General features: G+C 41.4%; 1 protein-coding gene across 1 annotated transcript in view; it reads right to left on the bottom strand.

The window, feature by feature from the left end:
- LOC142217770 (bifunctional heparan sulfate N-deacetylase/N-sulfotransferase 4-like) overlaps positions 1-16,799 on the bottom strand; it is a 334,797-nt gene that overhangs the window by 233,332 nt on the left and 84,666 nt on the right. Inside the window, exon 3 of the mRNA XM_075286110.1 lies at positions 8,721-8,808. Coding sequence (XP_075142211.1) covers positions 8,721-8,808 — 88 coding nt within the window. The remainder of the gene's footprint in view (positions 1-8,720; positions 8,809-16,799) is intronic.

The raw sequence follows: 16,799 nt of genomic DNA, 5'->3' as shown, positions 1-16,799 counted from the left end.
GCTATGGGAGCCGCCATGATGTGGCTGCCCTCCGACCCGGTGGTAACTTGATCCACAGGGATCAGAGGCTGTTAGAGCTGTATTCCTCCTGCAACTATGGCTAAGGTATCAGCCGCAGTTACAGGAGAAATCAGCCTCCCCCATAAAAAAAATGCTGTTTAGATGCCCCCAAAGGCCTATTATGACCATCAGGGAGCTCATGGTAAAAATAAATAAAGAAAAAAAAAAAAGTATAAAAAAAATAAAAATTAAAGTAAAATAATAAAAAAATACTATGCCAATAATGCCTTTATCATAAGCTGAAGCCCTATCCCCAATGATACAATACAAAGTAAAAATTTCTCTAATGGAGAGGAAAAACTATTTCAAAAAGTTTTTTAGTAGAGCTTTGTCCAAAATGTATCACCGAAAAAGATGCACAACTTAGTTGAATAACCCAAATGATAACATTTTATAGCCCTCAAAACTGCACATACAAAAAAAAACCAAAATGTGTCTGGTCCTGAACCAGAAATGTGCCTGATACTGAAGTAGTTAAGTTTATTATTGAAATTATGCTTTAATCTAACATGCTTTGTTTTAGATCAAAGACGAATATTAGTTGCTCCCAACAGAGCACCCTCAGGTAGGAGATATAACATGAGATTCTGTTTATTAGATGTTAGTTTATTACTCTTTTACTCGTCTCTGGTTTATTATAGTGTGAAACACCATAGTTTTGTCTGCTGCTCTGTAGAGAATTATTGGTTTATATTTTATGTTTCTTTACTGTTTCCCAAACAGCAAAGTAAAAAGCCTTAAAATATAACACAATTGGGAAACATCCCTTCTAAATAAAATAAATGGCTTCCATTTAGTATCTGCGTCCACAAAGAAGTGAGTTCATTATCACAGCTATTACTTTATGATGTAATAAATCTCGGGTATATAATTTCTCAGTACCTTTCAAACATGATATTTCACAGGCTATAATTAAGTTTTGTTTAGAAAAATAATGGCAAAATGTAATTGTGTTGTGCATTAAAAAGCCATGATAAAACTACCATAATAGACCATTATCTCTGTTTTGTGATTTGTATCACAGCAATATCATCCTTATGCGATGTTTTTATCTGCAACGTTCTTTGCTCTACTCCTTACATGTTTTTTTGTAATGCATGGCTTTACCGAAACAAATATAAAGAAGGTTCTTATTTAGCCTAAAAATTCATACATCCCTCCAAGGACAAGGATATATTGCATGTGACAATATGCCTATATTATTAGACTATTTATATTCTAATATCAAGAAATTTTAGTTTATATGTTGATGTATTTCAGAATCTTCAATGGACACAACAAATTATCTGGTAACCACTTTTTGAAACAAAACGTTGCCTGTACTTGGTGCTAAGGGTTCATTAATTGTTCCGTCTCCATGTTAGAGAATTCATTAATAAAAGGAACCATTAATGTGTCTTCCTAAGCCAACCCCCACTTTAGTCTATATAGCTAAATAATGCTACATCCTTGCTTGTCCTATCCAGTTCTGTGAACAGCAAAATAATGTCCTAGTTCTTGTTATATGTCCTTTAAGAAGATTACAAGAAATTGATATAGTTACTATAGCAGAAAGTAATGTGGCATAACTGCCTGTGATTTTGCATTGCACTAATCTTTATTGAAAGGACACAGTGGTCGACACTTAGAAGTTTGATATAATACATACGGTATATTGCTCAAATTACACTCAAAGAGTAATAGCTTTTAAAATTGATTAAATCCTGAGCTTTCAGGTTCTGAATGGCAAAGATGAGTGAATGTGTGCCTTGGGCCATGGGGATAGCTAGGTGCATTCTTTATAGCCTTAAAATCTTTGAGACTACAAGAGTGAGATATTTAAAAAAAACTGCTGAATCGTTCTATGTTTTTTTTTTAACAATTTCAGTACCGGAGGGTTTACCACTAGGGTTGAGCAATCGGGATCGGAAAAGATCGGTAATTCGAGTAAATTTCATGATCGGCGATCGGAATTCCGAACCCGATCTTTTCCGGCGGGATCAAGGTCGGAGGTTATATTCCCGCAATGCTTGGCTACTGGCCATTCATTGGGGGAAAAGCTAACATGATGCCTGAAACTCAGGCACCATGTTAGCTATGGGCAGTAATGTCATTGGTTGTCAGCAGCATCATCACACCCCTCTATATATAAGGGCGGTGATGATTCTGATGCCACCATTTTGCTGCACATACTAGCTAGGGAGAGGAGCTCAGTTGTAGCTAGGGTCAGTGTAGTCAGGTGTTTAGCTGTGCTAGTGAGGGTGTTATTAGTAAAATTAAACTAAGAAGATTCTTCTATCAAGAAGAAAGCTCTGTACTCAGACTAGAAAAACGTATATCTTTGGGGTTTTTTTCCTGAAAACCAGCGGCTGTCTACATCCAATAGGCAGCTCTGTCCTCAGATTATACACTCACCGGCCACTTTATTAGGTACACCATGCTAGTAACGGGTTGGACCCCCTTTTGCCTTCAGAACTGCCTCAATTCTTCGTGGCATAGATTCAACAAGGTGCTGGAAGCATTCCTCAGAGATTTTGGTCCATATTGACATGATGGCATCACACAGTTGCCGCAGATTTGTCGGCTGCACATCCATGATGCGAATCTCCCGTTCCACCACATCCCAAAGATGCTCTATTGGATTGAGATCTGGTGACTGTGGAGGCCATTGGAGTACAATGAACTCATTGTCATGTTCAAGAAACCAGTCTGAGATGATTCCAGCTTTATGAAATGGTGCATTATCCTGCTGAAAGTAGCCATCAGATGTTGGGTACATTGTGGTCATAAAGGGATGGACATGGTCAGCAACAATACTCAGGTAGGCTTTGGCGTTGCAACGATGCTCAATTGGTACCAAGGGGCCCAAAGAGTGCCAAGAAAATATTCCCCACACCATGACACCACCACCACCAGCCTGAACCGTTGATACAAGGCAGGATGGATCCATGCTTTCATGTTGTTGACGCCATATTCTGACCCTACCATCCGAATGTCGCAGCAGGAATCGAGACTCATCAGACCAGGCAACGTTTTTCCAATCTTCAATTGTCCAATTTCGATGAGCTTGTGCAAATTGTAGCCTCAGTTTCCTGTTCTTAGCTGAAAGGAGTGGCACCCGGTGTGGTCTTCTGCTGCTGTAGCCCATCTGCCTCAAAGTTCGACGTACTGTGCGTTCAGAGATGCTCTTCTGGCTACCTTGGTTGTAACGGGTGGCTATTTGAGTCACTGTTGCCTTTCTATCAGCTCGAACCAGTCTGTCCATTCTACTCTGACCTCTGGCATCAACAACGCATTTCCGCCCACAGAACTGCCGCTCACTGGATGTTTTTTCTTTTTCGGACCATTCTCTGTAAACCCTAGAGATGGTTGTGCGTGAAAATCCCAGTAGATCAGCAGTTTCTGAAATACTCAGACCAGCCCTTCTGGCACCAACAACCATGCCACGTTCAAAGGCACTCAAATCACCTTTCTTCCCCATACTGATGCTCGGTTTGAACTGCAGGAGATTGTCTTGACCATGTCTACATGTCTAAATGCACTGAGTTGCCGCCATGTGATTGGCTGATTAGAAATTAAGTGTTAACGAGCAGTTGGACAGGTGTACCTAATAAAGTGGCCGGTGAGTGTATATACCTTTCACAAAAAGGCATCCGTTCATTTCTGAAAATTCATCGGCTGTCCCCATCCAATAGGCAGCTCTGTCCTCAAATTATATTCACCTTTGAAAAAAATGTATATCTACATTTTTTTCTAAAAAAACAGAGAGGCTGTTCCCATCAAAAAGGGGAACTCTCCAGTCACTCAACTAAATAAAAATTGCTTTTTCACTTGAAAGTTACTATTTTATTAAAAAAACATGCCCCCCCCAAAAAAAAAAACTAAAAAAAAAGTAAAAGGACCCAACAGAGGTGCTCTGGCCAGTGCTCAACTACCTGTCGTGAAAGGGATAAAACAGGCGTCAGCATTGCGTGTGTGTGGCGAATCCAGTATTCTAAATGCTGATAAGCCAGTCCACAGAGAACTTATTAGTTCATATATTGAAGCATCTTCTTCTGGAAGGAATTCCTCCTCATATTCCACTGAACAAAGTTTTGGGTCATCTGCTGTGCAAAATGTTCAATGGGGATCCAGTTCACCCCCTTCTAAATTGACCTGTCCAACAAATTTGGCAGAAGCTGAGGGATCTGCTGCATTATTTGATCATTCAATGTACAAGTTCACAGACATACTGCTGTCATCTGACGATGATGAAGCACAAATTCCAGATGCGGCTGCCTTTACCAGCATCCAGGCCAGTCCATGCGATAGTGTGGAAGATTTTTCAGAAGAGCCAGTGGATGATGACTATGTTGACAAAACTTGCTCTCCACGTGAAGAGGATCAGGGAACTAGTTCTGATGATGAGGTTCATGTTCGATTGCCAGTGCCACCAAAACATCCTCCAATTAATGCACAAATCCCAGTTATAACATGCACACCAGTAAACACTACTCCCACCGGTATTGTGCAACCCAAAGTGCCTAAGCATGCTAATGCAAAAAATAAAGGCTCCAAACAAACTGTGTGGTTATATTTCACTAAAGATGAAAATGACCCAACGAGGGTGATATGCAAGACTTGCAAGCAGTCACTTAGCCGAGGAAAAGACACTAGGCACCTCAACACAAATGCTATGCCTAGGCATCTGAAATATTTACACCCCTCACTTTTTAAAATATATAATCAACAAGAAAGTGAAGACAGGGATGTGCCTGTGAACGTTGATCCACCATGAGCTTTGGCGAGTTTTTCCACCTACTTGTCCAATGCCAATGCCACGTACACACCAACTTCATGTGTGCCAGAGCTGGACAACAGTCAAGCAATTGGCATAAAAAAATTACAAGAACCACTGGCCAAAGAGCCACATCTGAATTCCGCATGCCAATTGCTCCAACATGTTCCTCTCTTTCTGGCTCTAATATTTAGCCCACCCTCCAGCAAGTAATGGAAAGGAAAAAAAAAACTATCCAGCCACACATGAGTGTGCTAAGCTGCTTACCTCCAGCATTTCAAAACTACTGGCCTTGGAAATGGTCCCTTTCTGCTTTGTGGAAGCAAAGGCTTTTCGCTTCCTGATGGCCCATGCTGTGCCCCAATATGTTGTACCCAGCTGCCATTACTTTTCACAAAAGGCGGTCCCTGACTTGCAGGAGCATGTCAAGCAACAGATCAAGCGTGCCCTAAAGCAATCTGTTAGTGGATGTGTGCATTTGACAACAGACACGTGGACTAGCCAGCATGGGCAGGGCCACTATCTATCTCTGACCCTTGTCAAAATGTTGACGGCAGTTTGTTGTCTGTTTTTCCAACATGAAGGATGGTCGTTCAGAAGTCATTGGGGGTTCCAACTTCCCCTTCAACAAATTCAGAAACTTAATTTCCTGACAGTTCCAGGGACAGAATGAGTTCCACACCAGAACCTCCAACAAATCATGGGGCTGGAAATGCATCTCATTTGTATCGGTGTGCTAGCGGGCAAAGGCAGCAAGCAGTACTGCAATTAATTTGTTTGGGGGAACGGAGTCACACTGCTGAAAACATCAAAGATGCAATAATTGCTGAAACTGAGTTATGGTTTGGTCTGCTAGACCTCAAAATAGGCAACGTGGTCTGCGACAATGGTAGAAATTTGGTGGCGGCCCTGAATTTGTTCCCATTGACGCATATACATTGCCTTGCTCATGTATTCAATTTGGTGGTGCAAGCATTCTTGAAACACTACCCTGATCTTGCACCCCTGATTGACACAGTACGAACATTGTGTGCCCATATACGACGGTCCAAGGTAGCTTCATCTCTCATGGCTCAGTTTCAGCGCAAAAACTGCTTGCCCATTCACAGGCTCATATGTGATGTCCCTACCATGTGGAATTCGACATTGCATATGTTGAAGAGGTTTGTCGAACAGAAGCTAGCAGTTATCAATCTTTTGATGATGAGAGGGGCCCCGATAAACCTCCATCTTATGGCTGTGGAGTGGGCACAGCTGCATGACGTCTGTTTGGTTCTTCAGTGTCTAGAATACTGCCAAAAGTGGTAAGCGCAAACAACACCAGCGTCAGCATGACTGTGCCACTTTTGTGCACATTGAGGGACAGCCTCATAACTTTGAGGGATCAGGTATGTGCAACAGAGGAGGAAGAGGACATCTTTGAAGACAGCCAGGACTTGGAAGATCACCATGGCCACCGTCACTCCAGGGCTGGACGGATCAGGCAATGGTTGGAGACTGGGTCACAGACTCGAATAGCCTCTATGGGCACTTATTTAGAGAAGGAGGAAGTGGAGGATGAGGACGATTTGGATCAGGAGATTGATGTCACTAAAGAAGAGTCATTCTAGCAGTCCCAGTCAACAGGCATTGTGCGTGGATGGGGGGATGCAGAAGAGACTATAGTCAGCTTAGAATCGCCACCAGCTACATTAGCACACGTGTCATTTCATGCTAAATTGTGTTCTGGAAGATAAACGTGTGAAAAACATGCTTGCAGATCCTGAATACTGGGTGGCAACCCTACTTGATCCTTTTTTCAGGGATAAAGTTCTGGGCTTCATTTACATCACACCACAGGCTTATAGTGATATCGATATGTACCATCAAAAACTGTTGGACGACTTAATGGACACATTTCCGACAGAAAGTAGTGAGTCAAGTTCATCTCCAACTCCTGCACACCTTTCACAAAGCCATGGTGGTCCCAGAGACAGAAGCACAGCCTGCTGCAAGGGAAGTGTGAGCATAATGGCTAATGCTTGGCTGTATTTGTTGAGGCCTACTACAGCAACATTAAATGTATAGGCAACAGACCAGAGACTTTTTTGTTGCAGGTGCAATACTGTATGAGAAAAGCACATAGACATCTTACCACAAGAGTCTTTCCTGCTTTACTACTGGGTGTCGAAGATCAAAATGTGGCCTGAACTTGCCCAGTATGCCCTGGGGTTACATTCCTGTCCGGCAGCTAGTGTCTTTTCTGAACGACTGTTCAGCACTGCAGGTGGTGTTGTGACAGAGCTTCGGACAAGACTCTCTGCTGACAATGTCAATCGCCTGAGTTTCATAAAGATGAACGAGTCCTGGATTAAGAAGGGCTATAACACACCATTGGCATTATAAAGAAATTGATGCTATTACAAAATGTCTCTTCGATTTTCTGTAGCTCCTCCAACACATAATTTTTATTTTTTTTTAGGTTACAATTTTTCAGAGGCTTATGTGCTTCAATTTTTGGACTCCCAGCTACTGAAAAAAAATTATTTTAAGGCCTATGCTTCCTTGGAGAGAGGTCACTCATATGACTGAGGCTCATGTGCTTCAATATTTGGACTCCACGCTGTGTAGTCATGAAAATATTATATTTTACCAGCTATGATTACTTTTGAAGAGGTCGTTCATATGACTGAGGCTCATGTGCTTCAATCTTTGGACTCAACCCTACTCAATAAACTATATTTTACTGGCTATACTTCATTCTATGCGTTCATCTAGGCTATGCATCCCAGGTCATGTGACGTCTGACGTAATTGAAGATGGACTACTTCAGAGGCAGACAGCGTAGGAGCCGGGAGATGGGTGAGTAACAGAATATTTTTATGTTTTTCTCCTCCTACGGCATGTGGAACTGTGTGTAGATGCACGTATCTAATACTACGGCATGTGGTACTATGTGCAGACGCATCTATCTAATCCTCTGGTGTGTAGAACTGTGTGCAGACGCGTGTATCTAATCCTCTGGTATGTAGTACTGCGTGCATACGCGTGTATCTAATCCTCCCCACATGTGGGCTGTGCGCTGAGACGCATATCTATTTCTCTGTTGTGTGGTACTGTGTGCAAAGGCATGTATCTAATCCTCCAAAGTGTGGTACTGTCTGCAGACACACGTATCTAATCCTCCCATGTGGTATTGTGTGAAGAGGCGCATATATAATCCTACGGCATGTAGAACTGTGTGTAGATGTGCGTATCTAATCCTATGGCATGTGGTACTTTGTGCAGATGCGTGTATCTAACCCTTTGGCATGTGGAACTGAGTGCAGACGCCCGTATTTAAACATCTGATGTGTGGGACTGTGTGCAGACATGTGTATCTAATCCTCTGGCGTGTGATACTGTGTGCTGATCTGTGTATCTAATCCTGTCATGCGTGTATCTTAGTTTGGATATCAGTGTTGTATTGTGCATGTGAAGTGACCGTGTGTATTGCATTTGGAATATGCGTGAAAAACTTGCAGGTTTGTATTGGCTAAGGGGGGGGGGGCATTGTGTTGGGAATGCTGTATCTCAGCAATGGTACGTCTGAGCAAGTTGGAGTCTCGTCTTAAACCTTCCAGGATACCTGAAGTATCTCTGTACCAAATTTGGTGAAGATCGGTGCAGTCGTTTAGTCACGCATAGAGAACAGACAGACAGACAAAAATTCATTTTTATAATATAGAGAGATATACAATAAAAAATATCTCTTTTCAACTTATATAAATAAGATTTAGAGTTTTAAGGAGTAAACACCTCTTTTTTTTATGTGCCAATAATATATCATATTCATTCTCTGTTCTAAAAATGTATTTTTACATATCATAGTATTATCTATAAACCCAAGCTTATTATTGGATGAAAGTATGCAAAAGGAACTTACCTGTGTGAAAAAACTTCCCTGAAAATCCAAGATTGAAGGTGAAATTTGCAACCTGAGTGCGCAGTAATTTTTGCGTGTCTAGTAGCGCCTTAAAAAAAAAGGGAAAGAAAATGAGTAAAACAAATGTATTGTACAACATAGTAAGTATTACAGTACCTTATATTTTCACAAAACTCAAAAAACTGCATATACTGTACTGCTAAGTATGTGCTAAATAATAACAAATGTGTATTTGAAACATAGTACACATATTTTATGGATTCTATGATCCAGATCTCAGTAAGAGCTTCATGTATTTATGTTTGCGTTTTAGGGTTTGGAATTTAAAACTTAATGTCTTATAGTTTATGGACTCTTCGTTTTATTTATTTTTGGAACTTGGCATCATATTTCTTGTGCTAGTCTTGTAGAACAGACCCTGTCATTTTCAATCCTTTAATTACAGAAATAAGGGTCTGTCTATCACAGTGCTTAATTCCTGCAGACCTCATTTGTAAATGCCATCCAGACCTAGTGATTTGTCTAGTTTAGTGTTTTTAAGGCATCGTCCGACTTATTGCTGGGTTAAGCAGGTGACATTTAGAGGAGAATTTACATTATCTCTAATCATATCATCTGTCATTGGATTTCCCTATGTAAATACATTAAAGAAGAATGCATTTAGCAAATTGGCCTTTTCCTCTACTATTTTTCAGAGAACTCACATTTCCATTTTTTAAAATATTTATAGAATTGATGATTGTTTTGGGATTGTTTTTAACATTAGCAATGAGCCTGTCTCATTCTTTGCTGCCTTTTGCACACTTTTCCTTTATAATGTTTAATAGCTTGTCACATCCTTATTGTTTTAGTAGCTTAAACGCTTTATTTTTAGCATTTATCTTACTTTATCTTTCACAGGACCTGTTTGGAATGTTTTTTTAAATGTCCTGCTTAGCTTATATACTTTTCGTTTTGAGAACAAAGGAGGAATTTGCTAATGCATTTGTATCTAGAAAGTATCAAAAATTTGGGGAAATTCTGTCACAAAATGTCATATCCAGTTTTAGACCATTTTTGTGCCTAGACCAACCAGGTGGTGTTGCTTAAAATTGGCCATTTGCATCATAATTGCACCAAAATTTGGGCCCAAACTAGGCCAACCAATAAGTAGTATTAATTTTTTAATCTATCTATCCTTACTTCTGCTGACATATCCCTGGCTGTCAGATAAAGTACTTTGCTGCAGCAGTACTACCCCTAAAGTAACACCCTCATATATTAACTTTGCAAACTTGTTGGGTGTGCTAGACTGTGAAAAGCCTTTCTGGCCCTCTTCCATCTGCCTCATTGCCATCTGTCAGCCAACTAGCTTCTTAATATCTATTCACTCTCATGCTACCATGCTGTCTTTGCAAATGCCATAAGAAACTCCTTAACAAGACTTTTAAACTTGTAACATACACATATCTTGTACAACAATATGTACCCGCAAATGGCTTTTCAAGATTGCATACAGTGCATTGCTCAAGACGTACACTGGATAGAATCATGAAACACAGTTTCTTAATGGGGATAGCAGTAATAACTTAAAACACAGTCGTTTATAAAATAATTTATACAGAAATGCAGATAGTTAATATGCACTGAATAAATACAAGCAGGTTCCTGCTAAACTCCTTAAATTTAAGGTCACTTAAAGAGAGTGTCAGCAGGAAAATCGGTATCAGACTAATGACAGTACCTTGTAGAGCTGCCTCTACACTCTCCAAGATGCAAATGAGCTAAAGATGACTTATGAGGCATTTCATTTGCTTTTCATAAAAATGGAGCTGCAATGTAGAATAAGAAAGACATCTTTGGAGGCTGTAGAAGCCACCCTATGAGGTACTGTCATTAGTCTTATATTGGATTTCCTGCTGACAGACTCCTTCTAATCTTAAGTCACATTCTTAAGACAAGGCAGAGTTTATAAGAAGTGAATAGGAGAAGAGCTGAAGATCTCAGCTACAGAATCTATGCAATGGATGGAACCTTCTACTTTCAGCTCCATACCCTGTATACCAGATCTTCTGCAGTGTCATAACTTGCTGTAATTGTACGAACAAAGCCAATGAAAAGTATTTGACTTAAACAAAGATAACAAAGATGGCTCTGAGCATTATAAGGTACTAGGGATGGTTTAATAACATGTTTGAGGCTGACAGACTCCATTTATACCATTAGGGACCCAACAAACCCCTTTGACCAACAATGGATTCTGTGTTATGGTTCTGTATATATATATATATATATATATATATATATATATATATATATATATATATATATAATTATTTTGACAGAACCTCTTGACTGCGGTAGTGGCTGCAGTCGAGGTCCACAAGCCCCAGAAGGCGGCCGTCTGCCTGAGTGAAGCAGCAGTATGTTCGTGCGGCTCAAGTGTGAACAGCGGCCAATGCACGTTCACCAGTTAACTTCACTGAGTGAAGGCGTTTGTGCAGCTCTACTGTGAACTGGCTGGAAAGGAGGGGTACACCAATTGAACTCACTGGGCAATTGTTTTTGTGCAGCTTCAATTTGGACTGGCTGCAAGGAGGCTTACACCAGTTGACTTCACTGTGCAAGTGTTTTTTGTGCTGCTTTAATGTGAACAGATGGAACACTGGTTCACCAGTAATTTACTGGGGAACTGCACCCGAGCATAGGGTGCAACCAAGGCTGCCAGGGGTTAACTGTCACCCCTGATCAGAAACATAAAGGGCTCCACAACAGCTTTGGAGCTACAATGGTACAGGACAGAGCCAACAGACTTTACCGTTCCCTACCAGCAGTACCCAGGAATCCTAACCTAGAATACCTGCACTGCAACCTGGCATTGACAGGAACCTATCCCTGACCTTTCTGTCTCAACCTAATAGTCAAAGTGTGAGCACCCGGCGGGCGTCGGCTCACACCATATAAAGGCAAGTCCCCGCCCACAGTGCAGTGGCCATACCTCACTGGGCATGCCCAGTATGGGTGGAAAGGGACTTGGCCTCAGAGTGTCTCCAAAAAGTCTGAGCATGCTCAGCAGGGTGAAAATGAGACTTAGCCTCAGAGCGTTTTTCCAAAAAGTCTGAGCATGCTCAGTAGGCCAAATGCTGGACTTAGACTCCACAGCCTTCACCGTCCAACGCCGAGGGCGAGAACTGGATTGACCCGCAGGTGGCACTGTGCGCCGGAAGGAAAACCTGCGGGACCCCATCCTAACACTCTGTTAGATGTCAGTGACAACTGTCTTATGATGGATCCAGTGAGGTTATTCTTATGAACAGAAACTATGATACCAATGTGAACAAGCAGCAAAAAGTGCCCCTAGCAGCAAAAAGTTCTAACTGAGTACCCCCAAGGAAGCAATCTGTTAAAAAAAAAAATTAGGATTAGAAAGCATTTGTGTTGGCTAAGACTGTTATGGAGCACTTGTGGTTGGAATACATTACTATGGCACACTCTGCTATATGGTCCCTGACAGGGGCGTAACAATCATGGTTATACCCTGTATCGGGCTGGTGGAGTAAGGGTCCCATGCTGCCACTGCATCATGTAGAAGAGGTCGACAGTAGCAGCACTACTGTTTGCTGTTCGGGTGCCCCATACTGCTGCAACACCACAGAGCACCTTGAGCTGTACTGTACACAAGATAAGGAAGGCAGCTAAATAAAGATCCAGGTAGGATGCAATCCCAGCCCTATACAACATGAGTACAGCTTGTGTCAGGTGTAAAGCGGCCTCCTTGTAAGATTAAATGGCATACTCATACAGCAGAGGGAGAACGCATCAGAAATATAGAGGTTGTAAGAACAAATAAACATCTTCCTAGAAGCAGATATCCTCAGGTCAGATATTGCCATTAGTCTGAAATCTCCGTCTGAGGGACCTCAATGGATTTTAGGGTCTAAGTTTAGCGACAAAAACCATCTCCAAGTGTATTCAGTGTTTGTTGTACAAATACCATATATCCATATCTATTACTTATGTGTATTATATATTGGTATATAATACACATGTGTCTGTTATACATAGGTACAGTATATATTGAATAAATACCTTTGGCTCCCTGACCTGCCATACACCCTTGAAGTCCCAGGCTGCTTTAAGTAGAATGGAGGCTTTGTTACTTTTTTAAGACAAATTTAGGAACAAAGGGGATCTTTATTACTGTCTAGGGGACACAAAACTGTGTAGTGTGCATAATTGTGGGAATTGTTATTATATGGAACCTAAAAGGTGTGCTATTACTATCTGTGGATATAGTACCATTAGGGTATAAGCTACAAAAGGTGACACTATTGCTTTGAGGGCCACAAGAGGCACAGTTTTACTGTATGGTGTTCTATAACCATCTAGGTTACAACTAATGTCTGGGGCACAATATGGGGCACTCTTTTTGGGGAAGCACTTTCTAGCAGTACTGTTTAGGGAAGTTGTCTATGTGGCACTATTTTGGGGGGAATAATTATAGCACATGGAAGTAATAAGGGGCTTTCAGAAACCTCTTCCTACTACACTGTCTACCAATAAGTATTTGGACACCTGTGGTAGAATAGAATAACAACATTTCTTCATATTCAGTAGTTGGTAGAACCCAGCAGATGCTTCCTTACAGATGGTATTGATCGACACAATACTCCCGGATGCCTGGTGACACTCCTGGTGTATGTGAGCGATTGGTTGGGTGCAGTTTCTCTGCCCAGCACTCATCCATCTCTCTCACAGTTTCAAGGGTCTGCCGACTCGGGGCACATTCCGACAATCACCGTTCACCTTCCAATTCATAATTACATAGGTCACTGTCGATTTTGGGTAATTCAGTTTGCTTGCTATGTCCCTTAAGGATCGATCACTTCTGTGATACTCCACAATTACCCCTTTCTTGAAATCGGACAACTCTGCACTTGCACAATGCAGATTCCTATTTAACGGCGGAAGGCGTGACGTACGTCACGACTGCAGATATCTTCATTTGCATGGGTGTCCAAAAACTTATTGACAACCTAACTATATGTGCAACTTACTACCAGCCACATGAACAAAACAAGCACAATATTGTCTCACCAGACTCAGGGTTACAGGACAGAACCATACACCACCTTTCACCTGATGGAACTACCCTGCAATGCAAGAGCTGCAGCCTTTGGGAGCCTGCACACGGAGTTACACTCTGCTCATTCTGAACGTAAAACTCTTCAGAATGAGCATGTAAAACCCAGATCCCATTGATTTCTATGGGTGCTGGCATACGCACGTTTCACATTGAAAGCAATAGGGAAAAAACCCTCCCATTGATTTCAATAGGTAGTGCACGTATGCCGGCACCCATAGAAATCAATGGGATCTGTTTCTTATGTGCTCATTCTGAACGAGTTTTACTTTCAGAATGAGCGGAGTGTAACTCCATGTGCAGGCTCCCTTTTTCTGGCCCAGTAATAAGCCAAGGATCTACACCTGGGCTGAGGCCTACTGGAGACCCACACTGAACCACACATAAGTTAAAAACCTTGGAAAGATATAGGGAGATTCCAGCACTCTGACTGTCACCTTTTCACAAAAGGTAGAAAATTTCTTGGCATAGGTGAACCTTTAACCAGGAAGTGTAATCTGGAGGGGGGTTCTGAACATGTGAGAGCCCAAATAATGTAATTAAGAACTTCAATACAACACATAAATAGATCATCTACAATGCATAACATACAGAAACACATAAGAGTGATGACCATTACATATACCTCGATGTAAATGTGTTCATTCAACCCCCTACCTTCCATATACCAATCCAACCTCCTTCCCAGGGTCATCAAATTTCACTATCCCCAGAGGGATTTCAGATAAGTGGGTGGAAAGATAGATAGACATAAATAAATATACTGTATACCTATATGCACTGTATATATATGGTGTTTGCAAATACTGTGCATTCATTGCACAGGCATTGTTGGATATTCTGATAGAGCAGGGGGAGACCTAGAATTCTGCATGTTGAAGACAGATATGAGATAATAATAACATGAGGCCAATAATTCAGGGTAGAGGTTACACCTCACATAGCACAGGAGGAGGGCAATAAAGTGCAGGTGGACGTGGTTGTTTTCACAATGTGTTGAACATAAGTTCTCACGGCTGCGCACCCTTCCTTTCTGCAACTAATACATATGTCTTCTATATCCCTTGTCAGAGACCCTACAGGGAAGAGGACGCTAGCACATGTACATTACATATCAGCTGCTCAGTGGATGCATCATGGGGGTGGGAAATATCATGTAAGAGCAACAATGTCATATTTTCCTTTCAGTGTTGTTGTATAGCCCCTGAACCTGCAGTGTTTACCCCTGGGGAAAGCATACTGCAGGGTGAGAGTCACTGATCTAGTATATAGAATTATAAATTGAATTTATATTTATTTAGCATTCATAGACATGTAATTTGGTCCCCAGGATTCAATGCCGTACTGTTCTCTTTACATTGTAATGCATTAATGGTATATTTTTCAAAACCTTCTTTATACATGAAACCATGACAGAGAGATGAAAGGAAAATAGCTTAAAAGAAGATGACCAACTATTTGATGCAGAATGAGCTATGAACACAATGTGCATTTTGTGATATTGTTAGCCTATGTGACATGCGTCCACTCATTTTTTTCTTTTCACATTTTCAAAGACTTGGCTTGTCTTTAAGACATGAAAGAGAAGGTTCAGTAAAAAGAACTCATTTTGCATCAGTACTTTGTACATCTTTCCTACATCATTTAGGTAAAGTGTATTACACTTAATATAAAATAAAACTTAGTTTTTATTACCATACATTGCTGTTACGATGTTACATATTGCAAAGGTTCCCAAGAATCTTTGCATTTTACTTTCTCATGAGAGATGTTTTTCTTTCTTTTTTTACTTCTCAGTCTGTAATGGGAACTCTGCCAAAATATTTAAAGTGCTGTCAATTGTTAAGTCTTATGTAATCACTAGCGCCAACTTAGAAGGAACATAAGCTCCCACTTATGCGCACGTTATCATTTTTCAATTTTCAAATTTCAAGACAAAAACATATCATTTTCATACTGTGAAATACTCAAAGATATTTAAATAGATATATAAGGCAGATGACTAATTTATCTATAGTTAAACTTCTAGAGAAGATCACGTCTTTCAGAAGACCATCCCTCATTTTGATCAGATTTATGTGTTACAAATTTCTACACAGTTTCCTCTACTGCAGTGATTTTTTATATCCTAATTGCAGGGGTGAACCTACCTTTTTCGACGCCCGAGGTGGACGACAGAAAGCGCCCCTGGGAGGAGGGGGCGGAGCGGCGGGGGAAGGGTGGAGTGAAGGGGTGGGGCGGAGCGAAGGAGGGCGGGGCGGAGCGGCATTAGCAGGCAGAGAGCAGGCAGGGAGAGGACCTGCTCTCTGCCTGAGCATGAGGGGAGGCCATTGGAGCAGCGCTGCGTCCACAGGGCCTCCCCAATCCAAAGCTCGCTTCCCGTGCCAGGCTGCCGAGACAGTGACGCTAAGCCAGTCCAGCACAGCTTGTCCTGGACTGGCTTAGGTAAGCAAAAATGCCGCCCCCCAGGGCCCTGGCATAGCGCCGCCTGAAGCGGTTGCTTCAGGTCACCTCATGGGAGGTGTGGCGCTGCCTAATTGCCAAGTTAATTGCCTTAAGGAAGGTAAAGGTAATTTAACTACTTCTCCCCCTGTCGTAATGTGATTAAATAGTTACAAACTTTTCAGACAACTAGGTTTAATTTCATAGAATATGTGATTCTGGACAAAGATGTACTATACTTTAATCAAAAATGACACTAGGTGTCTCCCTTCTAGCTAATTTACAGTTGACTCCTTTGTTACTAGGGAAGTACATCCCTAAATACATTAGATGAGCAAGACAGTGAGGTCAGGTGGGAGGGGTTTTTGTCTCTTCACACAGTGAATGCAGATGGAAGGGGCTGATTCCTCTCATAGCCTCACAAGTGCCTGCAAACTACCAAGACTGAAGTGTTTGCAACATCTCACATCTTTAAATGTAAGAGAAAAGTCTTCTGTGTAGTTGTAAGTACTTCT

Source organism: Leptodactylus fuscus, chromosome 1 (assembly GCF_031893055.1).
Source record: "Leptodactylus fuscus isolate aLepFus1 chromosome 1, aLepFus1.hap2, whole genome shotgun sequence".
Classification (NCBI taxonomy): domain Eukaryota; kingdom Metazoa; phylum Chordata; class Amphibia; order Anura; family Leptodactylidae; genus Leptodactylus; species Leptodactylus fuscus.
Note: the sequence above shows the minus strand (reverse complement) of the source record. Positions and strands in the feature narration are given on the sequence as shown.